The sequence below is a fragment of the Mobula birostris genome, chromosome 12, assembly GCF_030028105.1.
Source record: "Mobula birostris isolate sMobBir1 chromosome 12, sMobBir1.hap1, whole genome shotgun sequence".
Classification (NCBI taxonomy): domain Eukaryota; kingdom Metazoa; phylum Chordata; class Chondrichthyes; order Myliobatiformes; family Myliobatidae; genus Mobula; species Mobula birostris.
This window is the reverse complement of record NC_092381.1, coordinates 46622893-46642460: the sequence shown is the minus strand read 5'-3', so window position 1 is coordinate 46642460 and position 19568 is coordinate 46622893. Positions and strand designations below refer to the sequence as shown.

General features: G+C 39.9%; 1 protein-coding gene across 3 annotated transcripts in view; it reads left to right on the top strand.

The window, feature by feature from the left end:
- btf3l4 (basic transcription factor 3-like 4) overlaps nucleotides 1–19568 on the top strand; it is a 47986-nt gene that overhangs the window by 21629 nt on the left and 6789 nt on the right. For all 3 annotated transcript variants that reach the window (XM_072273750.1, XM_072273749.1, XM_072273748.1), the window contains exons 4-5: nucleotides 8548–8749; nucleotides 14293–14352. In XM_072273750.1, coding sequence (XP_072129851.1) covers nucleotides 8548–8749; nucleotides 14293–14352 — 262 coding nt within the window. The remainder of the gene's footprint in view (nucleotides 1–8547; nucleotides 8750–14292; nucleotides 14353–19568) is intronic.

Below are 19568 nucleotides of genomic sequence, written 5' to 3'. Positions count from 1 at the left end.
TAGATAATTGGACTTTGTTCCAGGGAAGGTGGGATCTGTTCCGACGGGGTGGTTTACACCTGAACTGGAGGGGTACTAACAGTCTTGCAGGAAAGTTTGCTAGTGCTGCTTGGGGGGGTTTAAACTAAATTTGCAGGGGGTAGGGATCTAGAATGTGAGAGTGGATAGCGAGATGAAGTATAAAGGACAGGTGGAGATTACACGGTTCGGGAATGTTAAGTGTGAAGTAGAGAAAGGTGAGGCGAACGAGTGGTAAGGAGGATACATGTGCAGAGGGATGGTCTGACGGAGCATGGAGTTAAATGTGCAGAAAGAGTAAGTAAATTTAAGAAGGACAACAAAATTCAAGGGGCGTATAGCCCGGTGAGAGTTCGGGGAGCTGGGTTATGCACAATAGGCAGCGATTTAAACAGAGAGAGGAGAAATGGGTTAAAAATTCTATATCTGAATGCACGAAGTGTCAGAAATAAGGCGGATGAGCTTGAAGCTCAGGTGCGAATGGGTAACTATGATGTTGTTGGGATAACGGAGACATGGCTGCAGGGGGATCAGACCTGGGAATTGAATGTACAAGGGTATACGTGCTATCGAAGGGACAGAAAGGTGGGCAGAGGGGGTGGGGTGGCCCTGTTGGTGAGGAATGAGATTCAGTCCCTTGCAAGGGGAGACATAGAATCAGGAGAAGTAGAGTCAGTGTGGATAGAACTGAGGAACAGTAAGGGCAAAAAGACCCTAATAGGTGTTATCTACAGGCCCCCAAACAGTAGCATGGATATTGGGTGCAAGTTGAATAGGGAGTTAACAATGGCATGTGGCAAAGGAAATGTCACAGTAGTTATGGGGGATTTCAACATGCAGGTGAACTGGGAAAATCAGGTTGGTACTGCACCCCAGGATAGGGAGTTTGTAGAGTGCCTACGGGATGCATTTTTGGAGCAGTTTGTACGAGAGCCGACCAGGGATAAGGCTATTCTGGATTTAGTGTTGTGCAATGAACAGGATTTGATAAGTGATCTTGAAGTAAAGGAGCCATTAGGAGGTAGTGACCATAATATAAGTTTTTATCTGCAAGTTGAGAGGGATAAGGGCAGATCAGAAGTGCCAGTATTGCAGTTGAACAAAGGAGACTATGGAGCCATGAGGGAGGAGCTGGCCAAAGTTGACTGGTCAGATATCCTAGCAGAAAAGACAGTGGAACAGTAATGGCAGGTATTCTTAGGAATAATGCACAAGGTGCAAAATCAGTTCATCCCCCGGAGAAGGAAGGATTCAAAGGGGGGAAAGTGGCCACAGTGGTTGACAAAGGAAGTCAGAGATAGCATAGCATTAAAAAAGTAGTGTAACAGAGCTAAGGTGAATGGGAAGACGGATGATTGGGAAATTTTTAAGGAGCAACAGAACTTAACTAAAAAGGCAATATGGGGAGAAAAAATGAGGTATGAACGCAAGCTAGCTAGGAATATAAAGGTGGATAGCAAAAGTTTTTTTAGGTATGTGAAGAGAAGGAAGATAGTTAAGAACAATGTTGGGCCCTTGAAGAATGAATTGGGAGAAATTGTTATGGGAAACAGAGAAATGGCAGACGAATTTAATAAGTACTTTGGATCTGTCTTCATGAGGGAAGACACAAGCAATCTCCCAGATGTATGGATGGGCCAAGGACATAGGGTAACAGAGGAACTGAAACAGATTGACATTAGGAAGGAAACGGTGATGAGTAGACTGATGGGACTGAAGGCTAACAAATCCCCAGGTCCAGATGGTCTGCATCCTAGGGTACTAAAGGAGGTGGCTCTGGAAATAGCGGATGCATTGGTGAACATTTTCCAATATTCCTTAGATTCAGGATCAGTTCCTGAGGATTGGGGAATGGCTAATGTTATCCCACTTTTTAAGAAAGGAGGGAGGGAGAAAACAGAGAACTATTGCCCTGTTAGCCTAACATCAGTAGTGGGGAAGATGCTAGAGTCCACTATTAAAGATGAAATAGTGGCATATTTTGATAGCAGTGATAAGATTGGGCCGAGCCAGCATGGATTTACCAAGGGCAAATCATGCTTGACTAATCTGTTGGAGTTTTTCGAGGATGTAACCAGGAAGATAGACGCGGGAGATCCAGTGGATGTGGTGTACCTTGACTTTCAGAAGGCATTTGATAAGGTACCACATAGGAGATTGGTGGGTAAAATCAGAGCTCATGGCATTGGGGGGAGGATATTGACATGGATAGAAAACTGGTTGGCAGATAGAAAGCAAAGGGTAGCAGTGAATGGGTGTTTCTCGGAATGGCAGGTGGTGACTAGTGGGGTGCCACAGGGCTCGGTATTGGGACCACAGCTGTTTACGATTTACGTCAATGATTTAGAGGAAGGCATTGTGAATAACATCAGCAAGTTTGCTGATGATACTAAGCTGGCTGGCAGTGTGACATGTGATGAGGATGTTAGGAGAATTCAAGGTGATTTGGATAGGCTGGGTGAGTGGGCAGAAACTTGGCAGATGGCGTTTAATGTGAGTAAGTGTGAGGTTATTCACTTTGGGAGCAAGAACAGGAAGGCAGATTATTATCTTAACGGTGTGGAGTTAGGTAAGGGAGAAATACAAAGAGATCTAGGAGTACTTGTTCATCAGTCTCTGAAGGTGAATGAGCAAGTGCAACAGGCAGTGAAGAAGGCTCATGGAATGTTGGCCTTTATTACAAAGGAAATTGAGTACAAGAGCAAGGAAATCCTTTTGCATTTGTACAGGGCCCTGGTGAGACCACACCTGGAATATTGTGTGTAGTTTTGGTCTCCAGGGTTAAGGAAGGACATCCTGGCTGTGGAGGAGGTGCAGCGTAGGTTCACTAGGTTAATTCCTGGGATGTCTGGACTGTCTTACGCAGAGAGGTTAGAGAGACTGGGCTTGTACACGCTGGAATTAAGGAGATTGAGTGGGGGGGATCTGATTGAGACATGTAAGATTATTAAGGGATTGGACAAGATAGAGGCAGGAAATATGTTCCAGTTGCTGGGAGAGTCCAGTACCAGAGGGCATTAAGAATAAGGGGTAGGTCATTTAAGACAGAGTTGAGGAGGAACTTCTTCTCCCAGAGAGTTGTGGAGGTTTGGAAGGCGCTGCCTCAGAAGGCAGTGGAGGCCAATTCTCTGGATGCTTTCAAGAAGGAGCTAGATAGGTATCCATGGATAGGGGAATCAAGGGTTATGGGGACAAGGCAGGAACCGGGTATTGATAGTAGATGATCAGCCATGATCTCAGAATGGCGGTGCAGGCTCGAAGGGCCGAATGGTCTACTTCTGCACCTATTGTTTATTATTTATTGAATGAGAGTCTTCAGCCAATAGTGAAGCGAGGTGGAGGTTCCCTGCAGATTTGGAGCTGCATTTCTGCAAATGGAGTTGGTAATCTGGTTAGAATTAATGGAATTCTCAATGCTGAGAAGTACAAACAGATTTTCATCCATCATGCAATGCCATCAGGGAGGTGTTCCCAATTTCATTCTGTAGCAGGACAGTGACCCCCAAACATGTGACCAAGGTCGTAAAGCACCATGTTCAGGAGAAAGAAGAAGAAGGAGTTCTGCAACAGATAGTATGGCCTCCACAGAGCCACTTAATCAAAGCTGTCTGGGATTACCTGGAGAGACAGAAGCAAGCAAGACAGCAGAAGTCTAAACCGACCAGCCAATTTTCTTACAAAACTGTAGGACAGCGTATCTAAGAGAGTTGATGCAGTTTTAGTCACACTAAATATTGATTTTGTGTTTTTGTTTTATGGCTCTTTATAGTTTTTTTTGATATTTAGAAGTGTTTATTTTTATTTTTGAAACCATTCTTGCTTTACAGAATTTTTTTTTACGTGGCTAAGACTTTTGCACAGTACTGTTTATTCAATACTTAATTGTTTTATTTAATGCAAACTATTTCTTTGCTTATTGTCACCCTGTTCTGAATTTGTGTTCCTCTGAATTGTAGATACTGATGTTCACTCATCATTCCTTAGTGAGCTGTTGTAATTTTGTTTTAAGTTGGTATGTCCTTTGAAAATTTGAAATGTAACTTAAACTTACATAATGACAAATATGGACAACGTGAGGAACTGATTTAAAGAATGAAATAATTAAAGGATACAAATATTGTGCAGTTGGAAATTATAAAGAAATAATTAGAGCTGGTCTCTATTTCTGTATTAAAGGAATAGAAAGTTGGGTTTACTAAGATATTTTTGGCTCATGGCAGACCATTGGCAGTAATGATACCCAATAATGTATAAGACTTTCCAATACTTGATATACCAAAAAAAAATCATTAGTGTTGATAAAGTAAGTTAGATTTGATTCAAGGGTTGGGACAGGTTAGCAAAAATATTGTAGTTGGAGAAGCACGTTGCTGAGAAAGTTTTAACAATGGAGATAAATTGAAGCATTCCAGTTCATCTCAACTAAATTGTCGTTTACTAATGGCTCAGAAGAAAACCACCAACAAGGTCTTCATTATGGGTCAATGCTTTCTTGACTTCACTACCTGTGCATTGTATTGATTTTTTAGTCATAGTGAGTTACAGGACAGACAAATTTCATTGCTGACCCCTTAGCTTGATGTGCATTCAAACAAATGGGGTTAACAGCCTGGATGGAAAATGTTTTATTTCATAGTATAATTTTATTTCAGTTGTCATTTTTCATTTTAATTAATCTATTTAATGTTTTTAATATCTGCTTATCAGAGACAGCTGTAAGTAACTGAAAAGGCTTTTGGAAAAATACCAAGTAATCTAGCCACTGAAACATGGTCAAGGACCAATTTTTGGGATGTCTGCAGCAACGAGGTTTGAAGTTGATCTGGACCAAGAGAGTGAAAAGCATTTTAGAAATAGCAATGAACAATGATTAAAAAAAAATAAACAGAAGTTACTGGGGAGTCCAATCGTGCTAAAAGTCTACTCATGTATGTCAGGTGGTCTCTTTGGAACATCACATGTGATAAAGATTTGTCCAATTTCCTTTTTTGACTTTTTCTGGAGTTTTTCAAGACAGCCTCTGGTAGAAATGTTCTATGATGCCATTGTGATCTCTTTGAAATGTGTTTTCCTTAATCATAGAAACATAGAAAACCTACAGCACAATACAGGCCCTTCAGCCCACGAAGCTGTGCTGAACACGTCCTTACCTGAGAAATTACTTAGGGTTACCCATAGCCCTCTATTTTTCTGAGCTCCATACACCTGTCCAGGAGTCTCTTAAAAGACCCTATCATATACGCCTCCACCACTGTCACCAGCAGCCCATTTCACACACTCACCACTCTCTGCATTTAAAAAAAACAACTTACCCCTGATATCTCCTCTGTACCTACTTCCAAGCACCTTAAAACTGTGCCCTCTTGTGCTAGCCATTTCAGCACTGGGGAAAAGCCTCTGACTATCCACATAGTCAATGCCTCTCATCATCTCATACACCTCTCTCAGGTCACCTCTCATCCTCCGTCGCTCCAAGGAAAAAAGGCCGAGTTCAGTCAACCTATTCTCAAAATGCATGCTCCCCAATCCAGGCAACGTCATTGTAAATCTCCTCTGCACCCTTTCTATGGTTTCCACATCCTTCCTTTAGCGAGGCGATCAGAACTGAGCACAGTACTCCAAGTGGGGTCTGACCAGGGTCCTGTATAGCTGCAACATTACCTCTCTGCTCTTAGACTCAATTCCACCATTGATGAAGGCCATGAGTCACTACTTCTTTGATGTGCAATATTAGGATATCCTCTTGTTGTTCAATAAAGTCCAAGTTTTACAATAAGAATACAGAATTTCTTATGAATGAGCTAAAGTATGGGCACACAGTAGATAAAGTGGTCAAGAAGATCTAAAGAATGATAGCATTCCTTACTCTTTATATGCCAACCAATGAAGTAATATTGCTACTGTATATACTTTTGGTTAAGCTACCTCTGGAATATTGCATGCATTTCTGCCTGTCCCAGGATGTGAAGATTTGGGAAGGGTACTGAAGAGGTTTACTAGTCTGCAGCTTCAATAAGAGGGAATGAACTATAAAGAGAGGTTGAAGAACTTGGGATATTTTCATTGGAGTATTTGAGGCTGAGAGGGGATCTGACAAGTTTATAAAACTATGTGAGGGGTAGAAATATCAATTACTAGAGGACATGCACTTAAGATGTGAGGGGTGCGGGGCAATTTTTTTTTCACAGAGCATGTAAGGTGCCTAGAATAGGCTGCCAGAGTAGTGAAGCGGATATTAATAGTGGCATTCAAGAAGACATATTTTGGATCAAGACGCAAATGTGCAGGGAATGGAGGGATGTGGGTCATTTGAAGGCAGACAATTTAATTTAATTTGGCAATGTGTTTGGCACAGGCATCATGGGCTGAAGAGCCTGTTCCTGTGCTGTACTGTTCTATTTATGTGAACGTTTACTCTATTAATTTGTGTAGCAATTCTGTTAACTTGTGTTGCTGTAATTTGGCTTGGACTGTTATGAGGACAGAACTTGTGCTATGAAACAGACAAAAACTTAAAAGTATCAAAATTGCTATCCTTTATTCACTACAATTTAAAAGATTGTGTGGAGCTGTCCACCATAATGGAAATGGGAAATTAACTTTTGGGTATACTTAAGGGCAATTGTCACTATAAAAAATCCTGAAAGATGCTGCAGTTTGTTAAGTGGTTATAAGCAAATTCTTAATGGGCATTTAGTCATAATTACTGTGCAAGAAATACTCTGGCTTTTATTATTCAACAACTATTTTAAATTGATTATAATCTGAGATAGATTTCAAGTGTACTTCAAAATCTTTATCTCAGGAGATCATAATCAAAATAAGAGTTCGAAAGGCATCAAAATGGTTGAGGTTCTATCAGTATTTTAGATCATTATTCCTATCTTTATTTCACAGTCTGTTTTTTTAAAAATAGGGTTGGGTTGGGATGGGTCTGTGGAAAGGAGACTGAGGGAAAAATATAATGTAATAGGTACAGAGAGGAAGATTCCAGTTAAAGAATTATAGAATGAATAATTGTCACAAATTTAATGAAGAATTTGGAAGAAACTTCTTTATGGAGAAAGTGGTGAGAATATGGAACTTGCATCCACAGAGTGATTAAAGTGAATATATGGATGCATTTAAGGAAATAATTGACAAGCATGAAGGAGAGAGAATAAAAGTTTACATTCAGTAATTTGGTTGAAAGACAAAGTGCATCATAAAATACTGAGATGGGTTGGTTGGGCCAAATCACCTGGTTGTGTGCAATATTTTCTGTATGGTTGCAGCAGTGCTAGAAAATAGAAATTTTTGCCACTTTCTTCAAGTTGAAGAAGGGTAATAAAGTACAGTGGATTCTGGTAATTTTGGACAATTTCCAGCAAATAAAAACTAAATCAAGAAAATAACTTGGATTCCCATTGTTTATTTGGTACATTATGCCATTTAATTGGGACAGGAGACTTTGCCAGACAGTTTTTAATTAGTGTCAGTCAAATGTACTTGTGTAGCCGTTAGACACTACACTGTATTTAGAGCAAACAGTTTTTAAATAACGTCACTTGTGTGTTTGTGTTCAAAAAGCAGTGATTTTTGTCACTGAAACTTAGCAAGAAATATGTAGTAAGACTATTCAGAACTGTTTTGCTCACTATGGTTTCAAACATTCAGGCTTGAAGATGCCTGAAATAGCCAGAAGTGAAATGAAATGATTTCACTATTTCAGCAAGTTAGGAACTATGAAGAATTTGAAGGTATCGACAATCATTTTGAATGGTACAATGAAAATTAAAGTTTGGGGGATGTAATCGTAGGTATTTTATGAAAGCTGGCATTATCTACACTCGGTGTCTGCACTGAGTCTGTGCATTTACAGTCAGTCAAAAGAATATGACAGCGTACACAGAGTTTCTCCTTTGGTAACTATTAAGGAACTAATACGATTTTATTGAACTGTGGTTGTATTGGTAGTATTCTAATTTGTGTTATATTTCATTTAAATACGTTACTCAGTTAAACATTAGTTTGCCTTTTAATACCTTTTTAATGATTTACATGAAACTTTGGTTAATTGGGGCAGTCAATTATTTGGACCAAAATCTACTAATGTGTCCCAATTAGCCTAAATCCATGTATATTCAAGAAGATCGATCCTTTTCTGGGGAGTGGGGCCAAAGGGATCAAGAAGTATGAAGAACATTATTTTGGGGTGCTGAATTTGAATGATCTGCCATGATCATGCATTGAATGGTGAGCAGGCTCAGAAGATGGAGTGGTTTAATCCTGTTCCTATGAATTGTTGCTAACCAAATATTGCATATTAATCAAAACTGCATAATAACAGTAATTGGTTGCAAGGGTATTTGCTTTTAGAAGACAGGCTATAAACTTAAAGTACTGTGTATAATAACAAAAAGTTGCCATCTTCAGTAACTGTTTCCAGCAATGGGCCTATATTATTGAAATTTGCTATTTAATGCAAACAAAAAATGTATTTTCAGATAACTGTACATTTTATGAATACGTTTGGTTTTGTGCTTACAGGTGAACATGATAAAAGATGACGGTCAGGTTATTCATTTCAATAATCCCAAAGTGCAGGCCTCATTATCTGCCAATACATTTGCAATTACTGGTCACGCTGAGACAAAACAGATAACAGAAATGCTTCCAGGCATTCTCAGCCAGCTTGGAGCTGACAGTCTGACAAGTCTTCGAAAATTAGCTGAGCAGTTGCCGCGGCAAGGTACGTCTAAGAATTTTTCTAAATGGATTGATAAGCACATTTAAATGTATTGTGGGCTTCTATTAAGATCTTGATCTTACTGTTCTATTGATTGAAAACATTTGGTGGATTTTCCAATTAATGAAAGCAGTAAAAATCAGCTTTCTCCCAAAGAAATATTAGATTTGTCCTGAACATTTGATCCAATTGGTTTTAACTACTGGCTGTAAATAGAGAATATTTAATGAAACCTGGTGAATTGCAAGAACTATATATTGTAGGTTATGTTTGAAGAAAACCTTGGAACTGAAGAATTTTGTATTTCTATAATAGCTTTCATAGTCTTGTAGCACTTTAAAGCATTTCACTGTCAATCAACTTCTGCATTTTAAAACTTGTTTTGTTGTTTATCTCACTTCTGATGAACAGTAATTGACCTGAGAGTTTCTCTTGTGACAGATGCTGCCTGGTTTGCTGTGTATTTGCAGTAATCCGATTTTTTTTTTAAAGATTTCTGACATCTGAACTTTTACCTTTGCATTTAATAATCAGATACGTTTTCAAAAAGGAGGATAAATATTGATCAGTATATGGGCAAGCTTCCTACATTCTGGATTAGTGCCTCGAGATCCAGTTCAGAAAGCAGGCACAGGCTCAATTTTATATTCTGTCTAAAAGACAACTGACATCCCCTCACTTTTTCATGATTCCCCTTTCATTTGTTGAAATTTGTAGTCCCTCACTTCATTTGTGCAGTAAAGCAAGGAGTCGACAAATTTAAACTGATAAAAGGGTAAATTTTGGATGGGTTTTGAGAAACTGCAATATACCATCATAGTGTATTGTAATATTGGTCAGTGTTGAGATGAGGGTCTCATTAAAGTAAAGGAAATGAAGATATTTTAAAAAATATTTTTGCTTTATGATCTGGAACTATCCCAAAATTTTATGTGGCTTGTGAATCGCTTTTTCTCATCACAATTGATCAAATTCAAGTTCAATTGTCATTGTCAGTATCATATATGACTCTACTGAAATACACAAACTGTAGTGTGACATCAGCCAAATATTTTATTCCTTGAAGAATGGGGAATAAATATTTTCCAGGGCACCAGTGAATAACTTGCCCCCTCCTGTAAGTCATTTTGAAAAGCAAATAAGGTCCTGTTATAATAACTTATTTAAAAAGAAATAGGACGTAGTCCACCAATTGTGGATAGAAAGGCTATAGGTCAAAATCGAAAAAAAACTTAAGGTGCCTTTCTGTGCTTTGAAATTCAGTTGTCAACCTTCAGTGTTTCAGGAAGAAGGCCTCTCCAATCTCTTCTACAGTGCTGGTAACATTATTTAAGAAACATTGTTAATGTGTTGGAAGCAGTTCAAAGGTTTACAAGACTAATATTTGGAAAAGGCAGTTTCTCTTGTGAGAAAATGTTGGACAAGTGAGGATTGTATTTCCTGTAATTTAACAAAGGAGACTTGATTGAAATAGTTAATGTTGTAAGACCATAAGACATAGGAGCAGGATTTTGCCATTTGGCCCATCGAGTTTGCTATGTCATTCAATCATGGCTGATCCTTTTTCCCCTCCTCAACACTATTCTCTGGCCTTCTCCCTGTAACCTTTGATGCCACGTCCAATCAAGAACCTATCAATCTCTGCCTTAAATACACCCAACGACCTGGCCTCCACAGCTGCCTGTGGTCATAAATTCCACAAATTCAACACCAACCCTCTGGCTAAAGAAATTTCTCCACATTTCTGGCTTAAATGGATGCCCCTCAATCCTGAGGCTGTGACGTCTTGTCTGAGACTCCCCCACCATGGGAAACGCCCTTTTCATATGTACTCTGTCTAGGCCTTTCAACATTCAAAAGGTTTCAGTGAGATTCCCCCCCCCACCCCCCCATCCTTCCAGCCAGTACAGACCCAGAGCCATCAAATGCTCCTCCTATAATAACCCTTTCATTCCTGAAATCATCCTTGTGAACAGCCTCTGAACCCTCTGCAATGCCAGCACATCTTTTCTTAGGTGAGCCCAAAACTGTTCACAGTAATCAATCTGAGGCCTCATTCATGCCTTATAAAGCCTTAGCATCACATCCCTGCTCCTGTATTATGAATCTTTTGAAATTAATGTGAACATTGCATTTGCCTTCCTCCTAAGTCCCTTTGAAACAAAGTTCCTTTGTTTTTTTGCACTACCTTACTTTCCCTTTTCTATTTTCTATTTATGATTTATAATTTAAAGTTTTAATATTTACTATCGATTTGTAATCCAGAGAGCGCTAAGTGCAGAATCAGATATTGCTGTGATGATTGTACGCTGTAGTGTCAATTGTTTGGCGATAATAAAGTATATCTCAGATTTTTGGATTTTCTCCCTGTTTAGAAAATAATTTGAATATTTATTTCTACTATCAAAGTACATGACCATACATTTTCCAACATTGTATTTCATTTGCCTCTTTCTTACCCATTATCCAAATCTGACCCTGGCCTTCTGCATCCTACTTATTTCCTCAACAATACTTGTCCCTCCACCAATCTTCATATCATCTGCAAACTTGGCAACAAAGCCATCTATTCTATCATCTAAATCACTGATAGACAGCATAAACAGAAGTGGTCCCAATACCAACCCCTGTGAAACACCACTAGTCACTGGCAGCTGTCCAGACAAGGGTCATTTTATTCCCATTTGCTGCCTCCTACCAATCAGCCAATGCTCTAACTATGCTAGTAGCTATCCTGTAGTACCACGGGCTCTTAACTCAGTAAGCAGCCTTATGTGTGGCACCTTGTCAAAAGCCTTCTGAAAATCCAAATATACAATATTCACTGCATCCTCTTTATCTATCCTACTTGTAATCTCCTCAAAGAATTTACCTCAGGCAAGATTTTCCCTCAAGGAAGACGTGCTGCGTTGTCCTGTCTTGTCCTGTGTCTCCAAGTACTCCATAACCTCATTCTTAACAATTGACTCCAACATATCAACTGCTGAGGTCAGGTTAACTGGTCTATAATTTCCTTTCTGCTGCTTCCCTCCTTTGTAAAGAGTGGGGTGACAGTTGGAATTTTTCAGTCCTCTGACACCAATGACTTTTGAAAGATCATTACTAATGCCTGCACTATCTCTGGCACTAGCTACCTCTTTCAGAACCCTGGGGTGCAATTCATCTGGTCTGGGTGACTTAGGTACCTTTGGTTCTTTCAGCTTTTTGAGCACCTTCTCCCTTGTAATAGTAACTGCACTCACTTACTTCACACCCTTCAACATTTGGCATGCTGCTAATGTCTTCCACAATGAAGGCTGATGCAAAATACTCATTTAGTTCATCTGCCATCTCCTTGTCTGCTGATATTATTTCTCTGGGCTCCTTTTCTGCGGTCCTATATCCACTCAGATCATCTCTCTTTTATTTTTTACGTACTTGAAAAAGCTTTTACTACTATCCACTTTGATACTATTTGCTAGCTTGCTTTCATATTTCATCTTTTTCCTTCTATTGATTATTTTGCTCTCTTTAGGTTTTCAAAAGCTTCCCAATCCTTTCTCTTCTGACGAAGTTTTGCTTTGTTGTATTTTTTTACATTAGCTTTGACTTCCCTTGTCAGCCATGGTTGTACTACTTTTCCGTTTGAGTATTTCTTCGTTTTTGGAATACATCTGTCCTGCACCTCCTTATTTTTCCCCAGAAACTCACGCCATTGCTGCTGTGCTGTCATCCCTGCCAGCAGCTCCTTCCAATTTACTTTGGCCAACTTCTCTCTCACACCACTGTAATTTCCTTTGAACTGAAATAATGCTATGTCAGACCTAACTTTCTCCCTATCAGATTTCAAGTTGAACTCAATCATATTGTGATCACTGGCTCCTAAAGGCTCTTTTACCTTAAGCTCCCTAATCACCTCTGGTTCATTACATAACACCCAATCCAGTATAGCTGATCCCCTAGTAGACTCAATGACAAACTGCTCAAAAAAAAACATTTTGTAGGCATTCAACAAACTCACTCTCTTGAGATCCTTTTCCAACCTGATTTTCCCAATTGAGCTGCATGTTGAAATCTCCCATGACTATCATAACATTACCCTTTTTACATGGCTTTTCTATTTCCTGTTGTAATCTGTGGTCCACCTCCCAGCCGCTGTTGGGAGGCCTGTATATAACTGCCATTAACGTCCTTTTACCCTTGCAGTTTCTTAACTCAACCCACAAGAATTCAACATCTTCCAATTGTATGTCGCATCTTTCTACTGATTTGATGCCATGCTGCCCCCCCCCCCCCCCCCGCCAACCTTCCTGTCCCTCCGATACAATGTGTAACCTTGGACATTTTGCTCCCAACTACAACCAGCCACAATTTAGTGATGGCCACAACTTCATACTGACAATCTGCAATAGTGCAACAAAATGGTCCACTTTATTTCTTGTACTCCATGCATTGAGGTATAACACTTCTGAGTACTGTATTTGCTCCGCTTTTTGAATCTGCATCCCTAATGCACTGTTTCTCAAATACTGACTGCAATTATGTCCTATCATCTGCCTGCTGTTCCTGACAGTCTGACTGAACCCTATCTTTGCTTTCTTACCATTTATCTTATTCTGAGTCCCTTTACTCTGGTTCTCTCTCCTCTCTTCTCCCCCCCCCCAGCCAAATTTGTTTAATATCCTCCAGCATCTTGATGGATGAAAGTGGTTGAATGCTTCATTTTGTATGAAAATAAGATTGAAAGAAGCTGCAGAAAATTGTAAAATTAGTCAGCTGCATCTTGATAACTAACGTCAGCAGTATCCAAGGCATCTTCATGAGGCATTGCCTCAAAAAGGTGGTGTCCACCATGAAGAACCCCCCCCCCCCCAATCACCCAGGACATGCCCTGTTCTCATTATTACCATCAGAAAGGAAGTTCAGAAGCCTGAAGGCACACACTCAGCAATGCAGGAACAGTTTCTTCTCCTCTGCCATCTGATTCCTAAATACACATTGAATCTATGAGCACTATCTCATTTTTATTATTTGCTTTTCAGTATTTATAATTTAATTATTTATATATGCTTACTGTAGGTGGTTCACTTATTTATTTTCTCAATATTATCATGTATTGCATTGTACTGCTGCTAAATTAGCAAATTTTATGACATATTCCAGTGATATTAAACCTGATTCTGAAAATGTAGACATAGAAGTTACTATTTAAAAATAGGAAATTGCCATTGTACACTTTTTTTCCTCAGAGAACAATGAGCTTTTGACATTCTCTTCCTGCAGGCAATGGAAACAGCTTTTAACTGTTTTTAATACAGTTAGATTATTGCATATATTATAACGGAAGTTATGATATTAGCTGTTTAGTAAGAGATAGTGTAATAGATATGGTGGTCTGAGTACCTTTGAGCCTTCCTAATTATAGTCATCATACATAATTTTAGAAATGATCATGAAAATGCATTGTTACAATTCACGATTACAATCTATCTGAGCCATATGTGCATTTTGTTAATGTGTTAAGCTTGATTAATGTTTTTGAGTTGAGCATTTTTTTTTTTATTTAGTTCTGGATAACAAAACGCCCAAAGCTGAAGATATTGACGAAGATGATGACGATGTCCCAGGTAGATGTGAATTTGATTTTACTTTGAATGGATAAGAGTACTGTCTCTATCTGAACTTAAACTTTCATTTGAATTAAATTTTCTGTGTACATTAAGAATTTAGAAATGTCTGGATATGCAAGAGTGTATCTCTGGCAAATGGTTTATTCAGCAAAAGTGTTTGCATTACTTTAAGTGTAAAAATTTCATATGTTGTAAAACTTTCATTTATCACCATGAGTTTCTGAAATATTTTTTAAACAGTTGGGTCTTAGGCAAATTAATAAAAGCATGACGGATCTTGACAGGGTGGATGTAGTGCAGATGTTACTACTTATTAGAGAACATAGAACTGTAAGATTACTGCCCAAAGTAAGTCTTGCCATTTAAAAGAGAAATGAGGTGAATATTTTTGAGGGTTGTGAGTCTTATGAATTTCTCTTCAAGTGAAGAATGCACTTCTTCATTGAGGCAAATTCTGGATTAGCAAATAGGTAAAATTCTTTCATGACAAGGCAATATAGTGTAATTATAATCAGAGCATTGTGATTTTCTTGAATGGTAGAACAGGTTCATGGAGTTGTGGTCTTTTCCTGTGTGTGTGTATATATGTATGTGTGTGTATATATGTGTGTGTGTATATGTATGTGTGTGTGTGTATATATATGTGTGTGTGTGTGTATGTGTATATGTGTGTGTGTATATGTGTGTGTGTATGTGTATATGTGTGTGTGTATATGTATGTGTGTGTGTATGTGTGTGTGTATATGTGTGTGTGTGTGTGTGTGTGTGTATGTGTGTGTATGTGTATGTATGTGTGTATATGTGTGTGTGTGTGTGTATATGTGTGTGTGTGTGTGTGTGTGTATATATGTGTGTGTGTATATATGTATATATGTGTGTGTGTGTGTATTAAAAAAATGCTTGTTTTTGAAAAGTTGCACTGGCCCCATTGGATGTCAAATTGGTGGCCAGGAATCCTTCCTGATAATGCTAGTGATAAATCTGAGTTTGATTCGAGTTTGTTCCATTCACAGTGAGGATTACTACTGTCACCATTCCTGGGTAGCTGATGAGAATTAAAGATGGAAATCTTGTTTGCTTTCCATCTCTTAAAGCTTTTTAATACAAAGCACAAAACTTTCTTTTATCTGGCCATCCCTAATGCAGACTCAATGTGCCGATTGACAGAATTCTACTCCAATATTTTATGGTCTTTATGCTCCACATTGGATTGTTGTCTAAAACTCTTCATTATGAGCTATTTTTGTACAGCTCATGCTATGTCATCTTCCTTTTCTTGTATGGCTACATTAAAGTTCTAACAAATCCTTGTTTGTAAGGTCTCAAGATTCCAATAATTCTTCCATGCTGCTCAGGTCCATTTAATCACAGCCCAGTACTCTTTCTGTATTTACTCCATGCACCAGACCCCAGACAGGTGTACCTCAGTGACACCAAAACAAGAGTTGATCATTGACTTCTGGAAGGCGGGCTTAACACACACCACCATCTGCATCAATTATGCTGATGTGGCGATGGTTAAGAACCTTAAGCTTCTAGATGCAAGTATCGCTAAGAATTTCTCCTGGTTCAGCCACGTGGATGCTGTGGCCAATAAAGCATGTCAGCTTCTTTACTTCCTCAGAAGGCTAAGGAAATTTGTCAGTGTCTAATGATTCTCACCAATTTCTACAGATGCACTATAGAAATCATCCTACCTGAATGCATCACAGCTTGATATGGCAACCTCACTACCCAAACCGCAAAAAATTATGAAGTAGTGAAAGCTATCCAGACTATTACAAAAAAATCAGCTTTCCCTCCATTACATAGAAACATAGAAAAGCTACAGCACAGTACAGGTCCTTCAGCCCATAAAGTTGTGCAGATCATGTCCCTACCTTAGAAATTACTTGGCTTTCCTATAGCCCTCTATTTTTCTAAGCTCCATGTACCTATCCAAAAGTCTCTTAAAAGACCCTATTGTATCCGCCTCCACCACCGTTGCCGGCAGCCCATTCCATGCACTCACCACTCTTGAGTAAAAAACTTACCCCTAACATCTCCTCTGTACCTACTCCCCAGCACCTTAAACCTGTGTCCTCTTGTGACAACCATTTCAGCCCTGGGAAAAAGCTTCTGACTATCCACATGATCAACGCCTCTCATCATCTTACACACCTCGGTCAGGTCACCTCTCATCCCCCGTCGCTCCAAGGAGAAAAGGCTGAGTTCACTCAACCTGTTCTCATAAGGCATGCTCCCCAATCCAGGCAACATCCTTGTAAATCTCCTCTGCACCGTTTCTATGGCTTCCACATCCTCCCTGTAGTGAGGTGACCAGAACTGAGCACAGTACTCCAAGTGGGGTCTGACCGGGGTCCTATATAGCTGCGACATTACCTCTCGGCTCCTAAATTCAATTCCACGATTGATGAAGGCCAATACACCATACGCCTTCTTAACCACAGAGTCAACCTGTGCAGCTGCTTTGAGCGTCCTATGGACTCGGACCCCAAGATCCCTCTGATCCTCCACACTGCCAAGAGTCTTACCATTAATACTATATTCTGTCATCATATTTGACCTACCAAAATGAACCACTTCACACTTACCTGGGTTGAACTCCATCCGCCACTTCTCAGCCCAGTTTTGCATCCTATCAATGTCCCGCTGTAACTCTTGCAGCCCTCCACACTATCCACATCTCCAACCTTTGTGTCATCAGCAAACCTACTAACCCATCCCTCCACTTCCTCATCCAGGTCATTTATAAAAATCATGAAGAGAAGGGGTCCCAGAACAGATCCCTGAGGCACACCACTGGTGACCGACCTCCATGCAGAATATGACCCGTCTACAACCACCCTTTGCCTTCTGTGGGCAAGCCAGTTCTGGATCCACAAAGCAATGACCCCTTGGATCCCATGCCTCCTTACTTTCTCAATAAGCCTGGCATGGGGTACCTTATCAAATGCCTTGCTGAAATCCATAAACACTACATCTACTGCTCTTCCTTCATCAGTGTGTTTCGTCACATCCTCAAAAAATTCAATCATGCTCGTTAGGCACGACCTGCCCTTGACAACGCCATGTTGACTATTCCTAATCATATTATACCTCTCCAAATGTTCATAAATCCTGCCTGTCAGGATCTTCTCCATCAGCTTACCAACCACTGAAGTAAGACTCACTGGTCTATAATTTCCTGCACTGTCTCTACCCCCTTTCTTGAATAAAGGAACAACATCCACAACCCTCCAATCCTCCAGAACCTCCCCCGTCCCCATTGATGATGCAAAGATCATTGCCAGAGGCTCAGCAATCTCCTCCCTCGCCTCCCACTGTAGCCTAGGGTACATCTCATCTGGTCCCGGTGACTTATCCAACTTGATTCTTTCCAAAAGCTCTAGCACATCCTCTTTCTTAATATCTACATGCTCAAGCTTTTCAGTCTGCTACAAGTCATCACTACAATCACTAAGATCCTTTTCCACAGTGAATACTGAAGTAAAGTATTCATTTAGTACCTCTGCTATTTCCTCCAGTTCCATACACACGTTCCCACTGTCATGCTTGATAGGTCCTATTCTTTCACGTCTTATCCTCTTGCTGTTCACATACTTGCAGAATGCCCTGGGGTTTTCTTTAATCCTGCCCGCCAAGGCCTTCTCATGGCCCCTTCTAGCTCTCCTAATTTCCTTCTTAAGCTCCTTCCTATTAGCCTTATAATCTTCTAGATCTCTAACATTACCTAGCTTTCTGAACCTTTTGTCAGCTTTTCTTCTTGACTAGATTTACTACAGCCTTTGTACACCACGGTTCCTGTACCCTACCATAACTTCCCTGTCTCATTGGAACGTACCTATGCAGAACTCCACACAAATATCCCCTGAACATCTGCCACATTTCTTCCGTACTTTTCCCTGAGAACATCCATTTCCAATTTAAGCTTCCAATTTCCTGCCTGATAGCCTCATAATTCCCCTTACTCCAATTAAATGCTTTTCTAACTTGTCTGTTCCTATCTCTCTCCAATGCTATTGTAAAGGAGATAGAATTATGATCACTGTCTCCAAAATGCTCTCCCACTGAGAGATCTGACACCTGACTGGGTTCATTTTCAATACCAAATCAAGTACAGTCTCTCCTCTTGTAGGCTTATCTACGTATTGTGTCAAGGTACCTTCCTGAACACACCTAACGAACTCCATCCCATCTGAACCCCTTGCTTTAGGGAGATGCCAATCGATATTTGGGAAATTAAAATCTCCCATCATGACAACTCTGTTATTATTACACCTTTCCAGGATCTGTTTCCTACCTGCTCCTCGATATCCCTGTTACTATTGGGTGGCCTATAAAAAAACACCCAGTAAAGTTATTGACCCCTTCCTGTTCCTAACCTCCACCCCCAGAGACTCCGTAGACAATCCCTCTATGGCGTCCATCTTTTCTGCAGCCGTGACACTATCTCTGATCAACAGTGCCACGCCCCCACCTCTTTTGCCTCCCTTCCTGTCCTTTCTGAAACATCTAAAACCCGGCACATGAAGTAACCATTCTTGTCCCTGAACCATCCAAGTCTCTGTAATGGCCACCACGTCATATCTCCAAGTACTGATCCATGCTCTAAGCTCATCCACTTTATTCACAACACTCCTAGCGTTAAAATAGACACATCTCAAACCTTCGGTCTGAATATGTCCCTTCTCTATCACCTGCCTATCCTCCCTCTCGCACTGTCTCCAAGCTTTCTCTATTTGTGAGCCAACCTCCTCTTCCCCAGTCTCTTCAGTTCGGTTCCCACGCCCCAACAATTGTAGTTGAAACTCTCCCCAGTAGCCTTAATAAACGTCTCCCGCCTCTTCCCTGTACCTTCTGCTGTCTTGGGAAATCAGCCAACTCATTATGCACTAACTCATTATCTCTTTTGCCCCTTGCATTTGGCAAGAAGATAAAAACACTTCAGAAATATGTATTAATGACCTTGAGTGAACTTTTTGTATGATCAAGGTGAACGTTTTTAACCTTGGCATGGCTCTTGCACTTAATTTGTGTACCTATATGACACTTTCACTGTAACACATTATTCATTCCATTGTTTTCTTCTTTTATACTACCTCCATTTACTTATGGAATGATCTGTATGGAATGCATGCAAACAAAATCTTTCATTCTTACAATCCATATGGCAATAATAAAGCAATTACTGATTGTTGCAGGGTTGCATC